This window comes from Capricornis sumatraensis, chromosome 3, assembly GCF_032405125.1.
Source record: "Capricornis sumatraensis isolate serow.1 chromosome 3, serow.2, whole genome shotgun sequence".
NCBI lineage: Eukaryota > Metazoa > Chordata > Mammalia > Artiodactyla > Bovidae > Capricornis > Capricornis sumatraensis.
Genome location: NC_091071.1, coordinates 62,558,090 through 62,575,958, shown reverse-complemented (window position 1 = coordinate 62,575,958; position 17,869 = coordinate 62,558,090). Strand labels below are relative to the sequence as shown.

Here is a 17,869-nt window from a genome sequence, read left to right as displayed (position 1 = left end):
ACTGCCTGGGACTTGGTGGACACTTACATCTCTCCCAGAACTTTGCCTAGCTAGGGCTTGCACTGTATGCTAAGTGACAAGAAAAAGAAAAGGATATTAAGATCTAAGCTTTGTCACTTGGCTAGGTTAATAAAATAAAATGACATGGAAGATGAAGATGAAAGACATCACTGTCGCTCAAAAGCAGCCTGCCAGATGCAGTGTGCTCCAGGGTGTCAGGATTACACAAAAGAGAGTTCATTCCCAGTGACGCAGTGATGAATGGATGATGGAGGCTCATGCGGATGCTGTGAAGTATCTGCTTCCTTCCTTCGGTTGTCATTGCAGCTTCCCAGAGTGATAGAACCACTCTTTTTTCTTGACTCTATTTGGGATATCATTTGTCCTCCCTCCCCCATATACTTTATCAACAACAGGTAGCAAATAGATCATTAATGATGCAATGATGAGATGTTGCTTAGAAAAGTAAAAATGTTAGGCAAAATTGATGCCTGCATGCTAAACAGCTTCAGTCGTGTCCAACTCTGTGTGACCCTGTGCACTGCAGCCCACCAGGCTCCTCAGTCCATGGGATTCTCCGGGCAAGAATACTGGAGTGGGTTGCCATGCCATCCTCCAGGGGATCTTCCCAAAAAATAACTAGTGTAATGCCCTGAACACATACTTCAGTGAGATTTCAAGTATACTGGTTAAACCATAGCTGAGGACTTAGGGGGAACTGTTAGTAAATGATGGACCAGCCACCATAGGCACTGAGACACACAGCAGAGACTCTCATTAGTAACAGTGGGAGGAGCAGGGGTGCAGCAGGGCAAAGTCTTTGAAGCAAGCTGGGCTTCCTTTACCTTTTGGAGTCACTGTGAGTGTAGCTGCACAAGTGGCTTCCCCAGCGCAATTGGCTGCTTTGCAACAGTATTGCCCGGCATGCTCTGAGTAAGCATCAACTATAAGCATTAAAGCCAAGCCTGTGGACTCCTCAAAGTAGAAAACTACATCTTTTGTTGGCAGAATTGATTGTTGGTTATGAAACCACTGGATTTCTGGCTTGGGAATGCCAGAAACCCTGGCATGAAATCTGACTGTCTCCCCGCTGTGCACCCTGAGGCTGGATAGAGGCTGGATGAAGATGGGCTTTTGGCCAAGGGGCTCCTTCTTAAATGAAACTGATGAAGAGATATGCCATTGAGAGTTGGATGTGACTTCTTCAAGTGTGCTAAATCCTGAAAAGAAGCATGCCAGCCTTTAATGTCGTGCGTACCCTGCATTGAAACCAGAACTCATTAGGGCACAAATTTCAGTGGGGACTAGAATCCAATCCAATCTTGATGCCTTGTCAACATATGCCACAATTGATTCAAAATCACACAAGTTCCCTTCCATTCTCCAGACACGCTGGGGCATAAATAGTCTAAGGGGTTTCATACATTGCTCATGAAGGCAGTAGCAGAGTGTGCAATTCAGGTTAGATATTCTTGTTTTCTGTTATTTTTTCCCCTTCCAGTTGTAAGACCAGCTTTTATTTTTTGGTAAACCACATTACACTGATTACTAAGAAAACCTCTGGCTATCAAAATGAAGTTTTTAAAATTAAGGAAAAGAGTGAGAGCTGCCCTAACTCTTCATGTAGTTGTATATGTTAACTATTACAGAGACTAAGGACTTTCCTGGTGGTCCAGTGGTTAGGAGTCCGCCTTCCAGTGCAGGGGACCTGGCTTTAATCCCTGGTCAGGGAACTAAGGTCCCACATGCTGTGGGGCAACTAAGGCCACATGTCACAACCACAGGGCTGAAGCGCCACAACTAGAGAGAAGCCCTCATGCCTCAACAAAGATCCAGAGAGCCACAGCTAAGACCCAGTGCAGCCTAAAACAAATACATTTAAAAAATATTAGAGACTAAATTGCTCAGGAAAAATAGTCTGACTGTATAAAAATACTATCTCATTTTGAATCAAAGCGCCCTCCCTTACCCTGATACTGAGGAAGTGTTTCTGAATGCAATTTAAGAGCTCCAAGTAATAGAAGAATGTTAAACCATCTCACAACTGAGCCTCTCAATCCTCAAGCATTCTTTGAATGCTGGCAAGACAGATCCAGCTGATGTACAGACCTGAAATCATCCACAGTAGCTTCTGGGAAATCAGAATTTCGTCAATACCATGGTGGGATAGGAACACTCTTACACTGAAAAAATTCTTTTAAAAAATTTTCATGCTAACCAGATGAGAAAACAAATCTACCTAATTCTTTAGCATATGTTTCTCCCCATTCTGATACATGCTGCTCAGGAAGCATGAAAGCTGGTAATGAGAGCAATACATTACAAAATACTATGGAGACAAAGCAGGGCAAAATAAAAAATGATAAGCTCTGTGATTCATAATGAGAGGGGGTAACTGAAAAGCGAGAACATTGCATGTAACATGGAAATAATTAGTTGCATTAAGAGAAAAGTAGGACCAACGATGATTTACACAAAATCCTTAGTGATTGTTACCCACATTGTAAGATGAGGTCTATGTTTAAATGTGGCTCTTAAAACTGTTTTGCCATACCTTCCAGTCTCAGAGTGGCTGTGCTTGACACTTGACCTACAGCATTGCTGGCAACAAAAGTATAAATTCCTTCATCTTCTGGAAAAGCTTCAGCAATTTCCAACTGGTAAGTGTCTTCAAACTGAGTCATTTTAAAGAACCGAGATGGCTTGATTTTCTTGTCTTTGCTGTACCAAGACACTTTTAGATCTGTAATACAAAAGGAAAAGGATCTTTAAATTACCCAAAGTGGGTATTTTTATTTACCTGCAAACACAAAATGGACTATATAGCTGACTAATGTGATATTTATCTAAATAATATGATATTTTCTTTTGGGCATGCCACATCTGATCTTACATGATTTCTTGTCATTTTTAAGAAGGAAACATGATTTTAGAGAAATCCAGCTTATAGATGGGTTAGAATGTTTGAAAGTTTACAATTTTAGTCATACTCTTTGTAATCATTTGCATGTCGCACGATGGAAGCAAAGATGAGATTTTTACACATTCGGTGACTTTGAGAGAAAGCCTGTCCTGAGAAATAGTGACCTCTCAAGGTGACCGAGACTGTGGTTGCCTACTGAGACAGGAAATGAGGAAAATCTGCTTAGGGAGAAAGATCCATCAAAATTAGAGCTGAAACAATCAACACTCCATAAGGTCTAAAGAGATACCACTGAAGGCTGAAGAAAAAAACCTCTACTACTGTGTTACCAATGGGTAAGCACTGGAAGGTCTCAGCACATCAGAAAATAATTTTTAAAACTGAAAGAAAGATTCATGAAATTTGGGCATCTTAGATAAATTTGACTTTTTTTTCAAAGTAGCAGTAATAATAAATAATAATATAACTAGCTATTTTCACACAAGGATTTGAACCATCTTAAAATGATAGAAAATAAAAACCCAACCAAGGATAAAATAGTATATGCTGTTATAGTTTAAGGTGATGTGTACTTTTAAAATTAGTATCCTTTCATTAAAGCAATAACCCTGTAAGTCAAATGTAGATTCAAATTCAGTTACTTGTTTTAAAAGCCAAAATCAAAAGCATCTTCTTTCTGCAATGAGGTCATTATGTTACTTCTTTATCTCAATACGATCCATGGGGATCTTCCAACAGTCCAATCATTTAGTGTTTGCTTGCATTTTTGCCTAACTACTAGTTGATGATGGTTCCCCCACTTCCCACTATGGTAGTTGTTTATAAACAAGTGCCCCTTTTAAAGAAACAAATCTTTCCACTTCCTTAGGTAGCAAGGTAAGATAGGAAATGGAATCCTGACAATACAATATATCAGCCATGTGACCTTAGACATGTAAGCTAATCTCTTTGAATAAGTCTTCTCATTTGTAAAAGAAGAAGCATAACAACCCGTAGGCTATAAAACTGCTGTGTGAATTCCATGACACACAGAGGAAAGGGCTTTATAAACAATAGGCACAGTCAGTCATTAAAGCAAGAATAGCTAACCTCACAAGGGGTCAGCAATGCCTTCAACACCTTGCCAAAAAAACAGAGTCATAGGATACAAAAGTAATATTATCACACAGGACGTAAAAGTCATCCTACAAACACGGGATTGTTTGTTTAGTCTTCAACAGAAAGGGAAGGGTAGAGAGCATTAGTCTTCACAAGAAGGCCTATTACTTCCTGACAGCTTCTTCCTTTGGTGAACTGAGTGAAGCAGGACAGGCATGGGCTGCCTGTAAGAAATGAGCTAAAGGGCGAGATCTGTCTTGCTGGTGGACTTGGTGCCTCTTGCTGGACTTCCACTATCTGCGTCAGCCGCTGGCTTCCGGCTCCTGTGAGGCGGCCCCACAACCTCTCTGCTCCTACAGAGTACAACCCCCGCTACACCGCTGTATTTGGTCCCTGGGTCTCATCCATTCTACCTCCTGAACTCTTGCACAATGTACGCCTTCTTTCTTCTGACTCCCCTCATTGGCAACACTTCCCAAGCCAAGCCTTATGAAATGAAAGCATACCAGCCCCCCCGCTGGTTCCTCCCCTCCAGTCTCATCTCCCACAACTGTCCATTCCTCCTTTCGTTATCAGTGTTTCTTCTAAAATGAAAACCTGATCATGTTACTGAGGGGTTTAAAAATCTCTCAGTGATTCCTCAAAGGAAACAGGAGTCCTAACTAACCATAGAATACCAATACTTTATTGGTATCTGGCCCTTGCCTTCTTTTCTAGCCTCCCAGCTCCCTCATTACAAGACCATATTTAAACCACTTGTTGCCAGCATAAAATGTTCTGGCAAACCTTTACGACTCTGCAAATGCCGTTTTCTGTCTGAAGCACCACTGTGCTCAATAAGCCTATTAATTCTTCAGTGTGCCATCCATGCATCTTTCCCCAGCTGTCCCCCAGACAGCACTGAGTAGGTGGGCTGTTACAGCCCTCACAACCTTGGAATCCAGCCGTACATCTCCTCACCTACACACTGAGCTCCAGGAAGCCAGGGACAGGTGCGGCAGCCCTAGAACCTAGCATGATGTCTCAACAGCAGGACACAGATATTGGTGGAATAAAACAAAAGAGATGCTTAAATGAGCGATGGGCATTCCTCACTGCCTAACTAAGTATTTATCATTTCACTTAGCTAGTTGCCACACTGTAAGCCTCCACATGATACTGACTCATTACAGAATGAACAGTAGCAAAAAGCTAGATTTATTACGTTTTAAAATTCTACTTTTCCAAATTTTTATGCTACCAGTGGGTGGCACCAGAGACCTTCAGTAGACAACATTTTCACTCAAAAGCACCACCAGATACCTCAGACCACATTCTGTGCTTTGCTAAGTGTTGATTTCCCATAACATAAGACTGGGGCTTCTGCCCCAGTTTGTAGAAAGTAGAGCTGCATTTACTTTCTTAAGACAAGCTGTGTAAATATTTTCAGTCCGAGTGGCACAAAACAACGTGATTCAGTAAGCTTTTATTTTAAAAAGGCATTTTATTCAATGAATTTAATTTTTGTTACACAGAAAATACATTTATGACAGGATGCTAAAACCTCTGTGTATATCTAAATATTACCACACAGAGAGTTAATGATCACATGAATTTATAAAGTCCGTTCAAACATTTAAAGACATTGCCCATATAGAAAAGATATTTTTCTTTTGCTATCCCAATTGAGGTCTGGTAAAGATTAGACTGTATTTTTACAACATCCTAAAGGCAAACTATAAAATGACTTACCTAAACAAGCACTATATAAACATAGCTAAGACTACTACTTTAGATAATCCATATTTACCTATAATCAAAATAGTCCTCTAAAAACTCAAAAAATAGATAAATTATTTAGTGTGACTTTGGTGAATTTAAAATTAAAATTATTTTCTCTTTCTTGTGTTAGTAAGGTATTACCCACTCAATTCTCATTTCTTAATATTTAGGGTTTCTCAAACACTATGCTCTGAAGTAATACAGTCTATAGTATTTTTCTATGTTGGTCCCCCATTACCAGATTTTTATGTTTCTATAATTCCTTCCAGTGGTTGTAATAAAATTAATATATTGAGTACCAGCTACTTGTCAGCCACGTCATGCCTATACGTGCTTTATATACTTTGTATCCTTTAATCATGCTCATAAAATCAAATGGGTCTATTTGGTTTCTAGATCAGCATCTCCAAATCAGAGGAGGAAATCACTAGGTGAAAGAAGCATGGTAGAAACACTAACTTGCTCAGGAAAATGGCTTCTGGCAAGGTAGAGACTGGGTCATAAACTGATGGGAGAAGCACCATAAACAGAACAAACTCACTAGGAGTTCTATGAGACGCCCATGCTGGGAGAATTTCCCTTTGTGGTGGCATATAGAAGCAAGGAAATGAGAGAAGGATTTTCATCTGGGATAAAGTTGGCTTACCCTGTCAGTCTAAAATCATCATTGGGTAAAAATGGCTCCAAACATTCTTTCCTACTCTACTGAGGTCAGACTCCTGGGGGAATGGGAGGGACTGATGGTCTTTGGGAAACATGCAGCAATTAAAAAAATCATAACAGCTAACAGACTGAGGCATTACTTTTGGATGGGCACTGTGCTACGTGCTAATGTGGGCTATCTAACACAATCATGATGAGTGATCTGAAGCAGTGGATATCAGCCATTTAACAAGCATGCTGTTGTCCAGTCAACAATTACTGAGCATCGACTAACATCCAGAGCTGTTCTAGCACAAGGATCTACCCTTGCTTTCACAGAGCTTTCCTTCTAGTAGCTACTGCTTTTCAGGCACCAGGTTTTCGGTATTAAGAATCCCTGCTCTCATGAAATGTAGATTTTATGACGGCAATATTATCCTCACTTTATTCATGAGGGAAAGAGAACCAGAGGAATCACGTCTTTGCCGAAGGTCATACAGTGGAGCTAAGATTCAAATTCAACCTCTCCGATCATCAGGCCCCCACTTTTGTCCAGTACCAGACGCTGCCGTCTAAATGGATGTGCCTTTTTCCACAAGCACTGTCCAGAGATTGAACGTCTTACACACAGACTCTTCTTTCAAAACACATGTAGATGCTATTATAATTATTTAATAATGATTGTAGGTTTTGTTGTATTTTTTCAAGAGATAACAAAAGTCTAACTACAACCATAAAGAAAATATGACATTTTTGTAAGTTTAAAACACTGAAGAACACTGAATTTTTCTTTTAAACACATAGCATGCAATTTATCATCTTCACTATTGTCAGGTGTATAGTCCTAAAAATAGTAGTGGAAAACACTGATCTAATTCTTAATTCAGTAATTCAAGTAAATGTTCTGCAACATGGCCATAAAACTTCAAATTATGAATGAGAACTGTTTGTAAGGGAGGAAGGGGTGAGAAAACCTTTTCTTCACTTACATCCTTCTTTTTAAATATTAGCAGTTCTGCCCTTCCTGGTAAACCTACCTGTTCCAGAAACTCTGCATTGAAAGTGGGCTGGCCGTCCCTCAGAAGTGACAGCGTCCTGAAGTGGGCTGACGATAGCAGGAGGATAAACTGGCATTTCCTGATCAGGAGACACAACTTCCGGAACTAAAGAAAGGGACCACAAGACTCGTCAGGACTAAGTCACCCTACAGACCTCCCGGAATGAAGCATGCCAATTTCTCTTAATTTATCTGGCCATGGAGCCCTTTCAAAGTTTCTAAGTTGTATAGCAATCTACTTTTAGGACCCCAAAGCTGTATTTTTAAAAATTTACTGGGAGAATGCAAAAACGAGTTTCGTAGGTTTCAGTTTAAGCTGAGAAGTAGCAAGGCATTTCTACCTTCCACAGAGAGTGATGCTGAGGTGGTGGCAACTCCGTAGTCATTCCTGGCTTCACAGGTGTAGACGGCAGCGTCCTCTGGGAAGGCTTCAATGAGCAAAAGTGTATATTCTTGCCCATCGTGAAGGAATTTGCACTTGAAACCAGTGGAAAGCAGCTGCTCTTCCTTATACCAGGAAATTTTGGGCTGTGGTCTGCCGGATATCACAGCACAGAAGCGGGCAGGCTTGCCAGACTGCACGGTTATAGGCTGGAGTTCCTGCAGAATCTGGGGTGGCTCTGGGGCTGGGGAGAAAAGCAGACAGATAGCCCATGAAAACATGGGAAAGCACTGGAAAATCCACATTAGTTCACTGCCATGTGGTTATGTACCCTGAAACAGAAGTTTGGAATTGTGGTATCTTTAATTGTCTCAGAATCTTAGAATATTCTTCATGCTAACAAGGAAAAAAAAAAAAAAAGGAATTCTGTCCATAAGTACAGGGAATAGCTTTAGAAAAATACTTTTGATATTTGAGGGATAGGTAGGTAGGTGCTTCAAGTGCTGAGTTTCTCAGCATAATATCACCCTGCCTTTCCTGGCTGGGGTCTGAATTGAGGCGGAGGAGCAGTGGACAGTCCCCTAAAGAATACTGGAACACTTCCACACACTACCTATTTTTAACAGTCATTGGGCAAATCCCGTGGTGAGCTAGCTTATCCCATTCAGGTCTGTTTTGCAAGTATTTGTGTACGTGTCCTAGTCATTTTTAAGATACTGATGCCAATGAAGTACAATCTTTATGAGTGAATGAATGTCATTTTAGATCTAAAGGCAATAGGCCATTTTTTTAAAAATCAGTTTTCCTGTTAGGCTAATCAGAACATATTCTTGGTGTCATGATGACTGAGGGAAACTGAGAGGCTCATGAGCCAAGAAATGACTTCTGTGAGGCTGGTTTCTGACACAGTCATGTGGGAAGACCTTTATTACCCTGTGCTCAGATTCTCTACCACTAACACAGAAATAGTAATAACCGAATCATGACTGTTTGGTCCTCCAGGGCCCGAGGGAATATGGGCAGTATGGTTCATTTTTATGAAACTTGAGATTTCTCTTAGCGTTCCTTCAACTGTCTCAGGAGTATTTGTTCAGACAGATAGGACTCATGGTCAGGACACGAACAGAGGAACTTTTCTCTGTGTATGGAGGCTAGCCTCAGAACTAGACCCTCCTCATTCAGCTCAAAGGTTCCTCCTAAGAAAAGCTGGGGGTTTAATGGTGCTCCTCTGATTTGGCAGCGTGTGAAATTCCCCTCTAAAGTCAGAGCCCCTGGAACTCCCCTGTGGCTCTCTAGATTCTCCCCGGCATGCCCTACTAGATGTGGAAATGCCCCACTGCTTGGTAGTGCTACAAGTGCTCAAGTAGTTAGGGCCAAGGGCAGAGAACCAGAACACTGATTGCTCTATGGAGAGACCCACTCGGGGTCTAGAATAACTGACATGCAGAGCAGGTTTGACAGTGTTGACTGACCGAACAAGAATTTAGCCATTTAGTGCTTTCTAGAAATGACATTTCAGTCCTTTTTAAAGCTGCCATCCCTTTCCCACAGGCATAACATGAAAATACATGTAGCTCCAAGCATATGAGCACCATGGATTCTTGAGAAATTGCCCAGGAACTACCAGAAGTTTAGTAAATTGAAGTAGGGTGATCACTACAGATGGATGAACAGACATATTAACATCTCTACCTACCATTGACATAGAGAGTAACGGAACTCCTGTTCCTTCCTGCTACGAAGGTGTATTCACCGGCATCACTGTGCCTGGTCTCAGAGATAAACATCCGGTGGATTCTTCTCTCCACCACATACTGGTGCCGTTCCTGAACTTGGAAATTGATTTCGATGCCATCTTTATACCAGTGGGCATCAACGTCATCTTCATTGACCTCAAACTCAACAACAGCACGCTGTTTCTCAATAACCTTTGGATGGAGCAACAGAGAAAGAACACTGAAGCCCTGGTTTCCTTGTGGTTTTAACCTGTTTCTAAACCAGCTCATTTGAAGAGCATGCCAAGCCCACACATGATGATATAGGAAGCTGACTTGTTACAGCACCCTCTCAATTTTCCCTCCCTGTCCTTGGACAAATGGAGCCCACACTTCTTTTGCAGAGAATTGTGCTTATGCCTTCACAGAGACAATGATTTCATCCTTAAATGTTCCCTTCCTAGTTTATCATAACAGAAATGATGACACTTTACATCTGAGGGCTATTATCACTGACAAAGCCCTTTTAAGTTACTACTCAATTTGATTTCATATGATGTAAACAATGATCTTGTGACTTAGGCAGGAACTATTATCCTCATTTTTTAAAGTGAGGAAATAAAGGCTCAGAATGGGACAGCAGATGAGGATGGACATATCTAGGTCATCTGAGCCTTCACTGAAGGCTTCTTCACTATGGACTAAGGCCTGTGACGCCTGGCTCTTAGTGGATGAGCAGTATCGTAAATGTGAACTCAAGTACTGCTTATCTTCACACATTACCCACATTATACCATGTCAGAAGACTGGCACTCCCGAGGACAAGCTCTACACATGCAGTCGAGAGCGAAGGTGTTTTCTCAGCATCCCTGCTAGGAATCCAGCTTTGCTCAGAGGGTGTGTTCCCAGCCAAGTCCCTAAACAGCTGCCTTTCCCACAGTAGAAGGCTTATAGAAAAAGCCACCTTGTTCTGAAGTCCCTAAATTCCAGTTGCTGTGCAAACACCACAATTTAAATTTCAGTTCTTTTCGAGTTGGTGCTGCTTGGCAAGTGTCCACTTATTAGACAGTGAAGTTTCTGCAGCTGCTTTCATTAAAGTATTTGGACAGCTGTGAAGGACACACTTATCCCCTAAGTGAGAGGAAACTGTGACTAAGTTGATTTCAGTATAAGAGCGTTAAGCCAGTAGGGATAAGCTGATTTCATTTATTTTAGAAGACAGTGGTTGGAAAATTTTAAAGTCAAAAAGTTTGACAAAATGATAGATTAGGTGCTATTGATGATACCTCTAAAAACTCAGCATGTGGACAATTACCTGAACCTCCCTTTTAATGCTTCGGATGCGAACATCTCTGCCCTCGACAAAGAGGTTGGCACTGGACATGTTGCCTCCAGCCACCACTGTGTACTTCCCGGCGTCGGACATCCGCGTGGACGGGATCAGCAGGCGGTGGACGTACTTCTCCTTCTGTATCTTTATTCTGTGGAGGAAATGGAAATTGGGCTTTAATGTATGATGACTCAAAGAAACTGGGAGTCACTGGGGGTGGCAAAACACACCAACGGACCTGTCCACTAGAGGCAGCTCCTGGCCATCTTTCATCCACTGCACGGTGATGTCAGGTTCAGAAACTTCACATTCAAACATGGCTCGCTTCTTCTCGAGAACCTTAATGTCCTTAATGTGTTTCCTAAATTCTATATGACGAGCTGGAGAATAGCATGTAAAAGAATTAACCTTTCTAACAGCTTTGCCAAGATATGATTACATACTATACAGTTCACTCACTGAAAGCATACAACGTCAGGGGCTTTCAGTATATTTAGAATTGTATAGCCATCACCATAATCAATTTCAAGGCATTCTCATTACCCCCCAAAGAAACCACTTATCCCTTAGCCATAACCTTCCAGACCCTATGCACTGTTCTTCCTAGAGACTTAGGCACAAATCTATGTCTCTATTGATTTGCACATTCTGAACTTTTCCTGTAACTGGATTCATATAATATGTGGTTCTTTATAACTAGCTTCTTTCACTTGGTATAAGGTTAAGGTTCATCCATGTTGTAATACTTATCAGTACGTCCTTATTATTACTAAGTAATATTTCATTGCATAGATATACTTTATTCATTCATTAGCTGAGGCACTAACATTTTATGTAGTGTGTTTGACATTTCTTTTTATGGATATGACATTTATGAAACCATACCTTCCACATAAAGAGTGGCTGTTGAGGTAGCTTTTCCAGCCACAAAGGTGTACTCAGCGGCGTCCCCAAAGTGGACATTCCTGATGTTCAGCGAGTGGGTGAGCTTTTTGGTTCTCATCTGGCACCTGTCAGTTGATTTGATTTCCACACCATTCTTTAACCATTTGTAAGAGATGCCTTCATAGTTCACTGTCACCTCAAAGGTAATGGTGTCTTTTTCTTCAGCATTGATGTCCTTCAGCATGGATGTGATCATGATTGCTGCAAAAGGGGAAGCAAATATACCCAAGGAGATTTCGTGTCAATATGACATGGGTTATAACAGGCACAGAGCAAAACCTTGGAATGTCTTGAATATATCTGTTCAAGTGATCACAGTTCAGAGAGGTATTGCTCTACAGGATTATGCCAAGTGACAGGGGAACAGAAAAAGCAAGCGATAGACACTGGAGCATCTTTGTAGACAGTCTTTGAATGCTATTCTAATCAAAACTTTTATCCAGATACCTAACTCAGTGTGAACACAGCAGATGAGGAAGAAAATGTGTAGGCTATGGGGCGATGGGTCTACTGGGTATTCTATATACATGTGTATTTACTTACGGGTCACTTTGAGGGTGGCGCTGACTTGGTCATTGCCACAGACAAACGTGTATTCTGCTGAGTCCTCCGTGCTGGTGTTCATGATGACTAGCTGGTGGAGTTTTCCCTGTACCACAATCTTGAACTTTTCACTCATCTCAATCTCCACGCCATTCTTCAGCCACATGGAAGGTACATTGAAGTGGGAGACCTCACACTCAAAGGAGGCAGTTTTGGTCTCAGGCACCTCGATGTTTTTCATGGTTTTTGTAATATGTAATGCTTGGGAAAAATCAGAGAGCACTCTGGTTTATATATACATATAAATATATATATATATATATATTTTTTTTTAAAGATGAAGCAAACAAATAAGACCAGCTAGCAATGCTGCCAGGGCTGTCTCATACTTACTCTCCACAAACAGTTTTGCTTTGCATTCCAGTTGCCCCACCACAGCTGTGTATTCCCCAGCATCCGAGGGGGAAATATGCTGCAACATCAGTTTGTGGACCTTCCGTTCTGAGACCAGCCTGTGTTTGTCACTCGGCTTAATCTCCACATTCTTGTGGAACCATTTTACTGGCACTGTGTCATGGGAAACGCTAACTTCAAAGGAAACGGTGGCATTTTCCAAGGCAGTCACGTCCTTTGGCTTCTTAATGATCTTGACGGCTGATGGGGAAAGATGAAGCCATTTAGTGATACGCTTCACTTCATGGTAACCATGAGGTGGCGACTTGTAAAGTGCTTTTAAGTCAACTTACTCTCAACGTGCAGTCTGGCGCTGGCTCCCAGCTTTCCAAGCTTGAAGCCATAAACAGATTCATCCACCACGGCACAGTTTTTAATTCTCAGAGAGTAAACTGTTCCTTTGACTGAGATAGTGTACTTGTCATTGGATTCCAGCACAACCCCGTTTCTGATCCACTGGACACCTTTTACGTTAGGGTGTGTGAGCTCCACCGTGAAAACAGCATCCTGTGTCTCTGTCACCGTGAGGTTCTTCAGAGTCTTCTTAATTTTGACAGCTGAGGACAAATTTATGATTGGTTTAGGAAATAAAGATGATACCATCAAGTAAGAGAATTCCTGAATAAGACTGTTACCTGGCCATCTTGCAAATAAATGGTTATCAACAATTTTTGTAGTGAAGCAGCATCTCTAGAGTTTTTAAAAGACACTTTGTGATTACTTCGGAAAACCTAGGACCCAGTTTGAAAAGTACATTGTACAATGATTTTGCTATACTTGAATGAGATGAAGTTTGTTTAGCTGTATACTGGGCTTCCTGGTGGCTTGATGGTAAAGAGTCTGCCTGCAGTGTGGGAAACCTGGGTTCAATCCCTGGGTCAGGAATGTCCCCTGAATAAGGAAATGGTAACCCACTCCAGTATTCCTGCTTGGAAAATCCCATGCGCAGAGAAGCCTGGCAGGCTACAGTCCATGGGGTCACAAAGAGTAGGACACGACTGACCAGCTTCACTTAGCTGTATACCAGTAACTTAATCAACGGATTGGAGAGGGATGAAAGAAGACTAGAGAATAAGAGCATCAAATTTGCTGTCTCATAGAGTTGGAACCTAAGACATGGCTTCTTCACATAAACTCAGAAGCAATTTTGCACCTGTGGTATATGGCTCAGAAAGTTCAAGAGTCTGTAACGATTTTATGAAATGAGGATTTATGGCACCCAAAATCATTAAACTGTTTGACTTCTAGGATAACTGTCAAAAATACAATATGATTTGAAATGGATCACTCTGTTGTTATATCACTGACCTTCAACTTTGAGTTTGGCAGATGTTTTGGAAGTGGCCACCTTGTAGGTGTATTCTCCAATGTCATCTAGTTTGGTGGCAGCAATGATAAGTCTCCTTTTGCGGCCATCAGATTCACTTCTGATGGTTTTACTCAGCGGTAGGTGTTTGCCATCCTTCAACCATTCGCCTTCAGAATCTGGGTTGGCAACTTCACACTCAAACACAGCTTCCTGGGACTCAGCTACAGTCTGATCTGTGAGTGGCTTAGAGATGGCGCCCCCTTTGGAACAAGAGAAATATAAGTGTGAGTCTTTAAAAAACATTTTAACAATAAAGAGATCTTTGCACAATTAAATAACAAGTTTTAAAACATAATTTTGCACATCATTAAAATTTCTAATAAAATTATTTTTAGCCACACTGAGAAGATATCATAGAAACCTCTCATTCTAAGTATGTATGTAGTCTAGGTATGTACCCAGGGAAACTACTAGAATCAGGAAGGGTTTGCAAATGGAAAAGCAACTGTTAACTTATACAGAATTCTGAGAACTCCAATGTGAAGCACACTTCACGGATGGCCTGTAACCCAGTTTATTCTTCAAAAGCATTCTGTTTAGTCTCTTAAGGACAATTTCCTTAAAATATGTCTAATATTTGACTGGAAAAAAAGATCTGCTCAACAAAATTATAGTCATCAATGTCTCTAGCAGATTGGGAACACCCATATACTGAAAGTCACTGTCATCTCTTCCATGAAGCTCCATTGTCTCCAATGCCGTCAGCTACTGGCAGAAATAATTACTCCTTCAGCAAGTCAGTTGCTAATGTATCTGTCCCTCTCTGAATTGTGAATTCCTCAAAAGAAATATCATGCCTTATTCATTTCTGTATCCTGAGTTCCTAGCAGCATCTGGCCTGTGGCAGTTACTTTAAAAATGTTGGGTAAGATCACATATAGGCTCAGAGTTTTTTCTTGTTTTCACACATTTAAAAACATGTAATTTATATTAAATATATCAAAGTACAGAATCTGAAATTTCGTTTCAGAAGTTTTCATGGTCAAATCTCTGAGGAAATCATATGATGTGATAAAGTATAAACCATAAAATTTTTATACCAAAGAAGACACACTATTTCCATTTGACTTGCTTACATACCAGATGCCATGAACTGTATAATTTAATCTCAATGTCATATTCCAACTTCTCAAAACATAAACTGTAATGCACCAAATTAATGATGACTTCTAGTTTTTTCTTGACAGTTGGTTTAGACTTTTGATTCCTTATTTTAAACATAGTGACTTCTGCTGAGAATGGTTTACTTCATGTTATAGGAAAAAGACACATAGATACACCCACTGAGGTATATTTTTAAAATACTCATTGGGCCCAGAAATAGTGTGAAGGGAACAAAAATGAAGGAAGCAGGGCAATAAAAAAATGAATACATCTTTACAGTAAGAAAGTTTAAATAAAGTTTGATTCAACAAACAAAACATGTATTCATCAATCTATCATGTACGACGTATTGGATTATATGAAGATGAGAAAGAAGCAGTTCCAGACTTTGGAGGTATCTGCTCAAGTGCGGGAGGAAGAAATGGAGAATAAAACAAGTATATGAGTACGGGTCATGAAAGAAACACACACAGAGCGATACTGTGGCTGGCGGAGTAAGATCTACAAATGAGAAGATCAAGGAAGGCTGTACAGAGGAGACGGCATTTGAGTTATGACTTCCTGGGAGAGTATTTCGAATTTAGGCTGATAGAAACAGTGTTGAAGGTATTACTGGTTGACAACAACACAAGCAGGAAACTGGGGGGAATAAGGAAGGAAACGGGTAATGATTTAAGTTAAAACAACTGTTCCATTTAAGAACCTATAATTTATAAATGTGCTAACCTGCCACGGTAAGTTTTCCAGATGTCCTATTTTCTCCAGCATAAAATGTATATTCTCCTTCATCATCTTTCATCATATTTAGAACGGTCAACTTATATATTTTCCCATGAGCTTCAATTTTATATTTAGAACTGGGTTTGATTTCCTTGTCCTTAAAATTCCACAAGACATCAATTCCTGAGTGGGACAGTTCAACTTCCAAGACCACATTTTGGGTCTCTGTACAGGTAAGGTCACGAAGACCTCTGATAATTTTAATTTCTGGGGGAAAAATATAATCATCACTTGGTTACTATTACAGTGGGAAAATAGAATGCTTTAGACACTATTAAGTGAGATGGAAGAATTCTTACTTTCGACAGAGAGATCACAGCTGGTTTCAACTCTGCCAACCACCAGCTTATAAGGTCCTTCATCTGAAGCATGGGTCCGGTTAATCACAAGTCGCTGCTTCGTGCCTTTGACAATGGCGTGCACGCGATCATCAGGCTTGATTTGTTCATCATTTAAGTACCATTTAACAGAAGTCACATCAGGGACTGAGACCTTACATTCCAGCACAGCCTTGGTGCCCTCAAGCACATTAACATCTTTTAAAGGTGTTATCACATCAACACCTGCAAAACCGCACACACGGAAGATTTGTGAATACAAATTTTTGTTGGAAATACATGCTCACTTGACAGCATAGATATAAGACTGTGCAAATCGCACTCACTGTAGACAGAGACGCGCCCACGGGTTGACAGTCCAAGGGAAGGAATGGTGAAGGAGTAATGGCCGGCGTCCTCCTTAGTCATGTCTTCAATAAGCAGCATGTGTGACTGCTTGTCTATCACAATGTGCACCCGGTCCCCCGGCTGCACTTCCTCGCCATCTTTCATCCAGACACCTTCCACATTCTCTAAGGAGACTTTAACTTCAAGCTGAACAATGTCACCCTCGCAGACTTTTTGATCACTGAGTCCTTGTAGGATAGCGATGGGGCGGGCTGTGAAAATATGGGAAGAGAAAAGAACGTTATGACGATTCATTATCAATAAACCATAACGATGCTTGCTATAGGCTGAAAAGGAGGAGGAGGCTTACGTTTCATCTTTAGTCTACAGGTGGTCTTTTTCCCATCGACAACAAAGCTGTATTCTCCCTGGTCCTCTTTGGTCACATCCTTGACGGTGAGGTTCTGACGTCCACGGCGAGATGTAATTGTGTACTTGCCATTGGATTTAAGCTCCACACCCTTATGATACCATTTGCCTTCTATATTTTCCGGAGTTATAATGCATTCTAACTCCCCTGAAAATGATTCTGGAACCTCTATGTCCTGAAGTTCTTTCACAAACTCAACAACTGCACCTGAATTATGAGATAAGGAGAAGTTAATTACTCTGGAGAGTTACGTATCTAGACTTAGATGAAAAATTAAATTGTCTGTAAATCTCTTATCTCCCCCATCCTATCAGGAATATTCTTAATATCTAACTTCTGGACTGAGAAATAAATTGTCAATGAAGTTAAGTGAAGTGAAGTTGTTCAGTCATGTCTGACTCTTTGTGACCCGTGGACTGTAGACCTCACTTTAAAATAACCTAACTTTAAAAATATCCCAATTGTCAATATTCTTAATAAGTATTATACAGTCATGATTCTTGGTATGAAGCTTATATTAATTCATAGGTAATGCAGATGAAACCACCCTTATGGCAGAAAGTGAAGAAGAAAGAGCCTCTTGATGAAAGTGAAAGAGGAGAGTGAAAAAGTTGGCTTAAAGATCAACATTCAGAAAACTAAGATCATGGCATCCAGTCCCATCACTTCACA

At 40.7% G+C, this 17,869-nt stretch overlaps 1 protein-coding gene across 4 annotated transcripts in view; it reads right to left on the bottom strand.

Annotated features, from left to right (window-relative positions):
- The window catches only part of TTN (titin), a 272,102-nt gene that overhangs the window by 222,070 nt on the left and 32,163 nt on the right, over nucleotides 1-17,869 (bottom strand). For 3 of the 4 annotated variants that reach the window (XM_068969318.1, XM_068969319.1, XM_068969321.1), the window contains 15 exons: nucleotides 17,138-17,404; nucleotides 16,767-17,039; nucleotides 16,402-16,665; nucleotides 16,049-16,309; nucleotides 14,158-14,418; nucleotides 13,143-13,406; nucleotides 12,790-13,050; nucleotides 12,397-12,657; nucleotides 11,794-12,054; nucleotides 11,147-11,288; nucleotides 10,894-11,059; nucleotides 9,560-9,791; nucleotides 7,823-8,107; nucleotides 7,462-7,587; nucleotides 2,555-2,743 (listed from right to left, as the gene is read on the bottom strand). In XM_068969318.1, the coding sequence (XP_068825419.1) occupies nucleotides 2,555-2,743; nucleotides 7,462-7,587; nucleotides 7,823-8,107; nucleotides 9,560-9,791; nucleotides 10,894-11,059; nucleotides 11,147-11,288; nucleotides 11,794-12,054; nucleotides 12,397-12,657; nucleotides 12,790-13,050; nucleotides 13,143-13,406; nucleotides 14,158-14,418; nucleotides 16,049-16,309; nucleotides 16,402-16,665; nucleotides 16,767-17,039; nucleotides 17,138-17,404 (3,513 nt within the window). Of the gene's footprint in view, nucleotides 1-845; nucleotides 1,221-2,554; nucleotides 2,744-7,461; nucleotides 7,588-7,822; nucleotides 8,108-9,559; nucleotides 9,792-10,893; nucleotides 11,060-11,146; nucleotides 11,289-11,793; nucleotides 12,055-12,396; nucleotides 12,658-12,789; nucleotides 13,051-13,142; nucleotides 13,407-14,157; nucleotides 14,419-16,048; nucleotides 16,310-16,401; nucleotides 16,666-16,766; nucleotides 17,040-17,137; nucleotides 17,405-17,869 lie in introns of all 4 variants that reach the window. The other variant, XM_068969320.1, reaches the window with a different exon arrangement.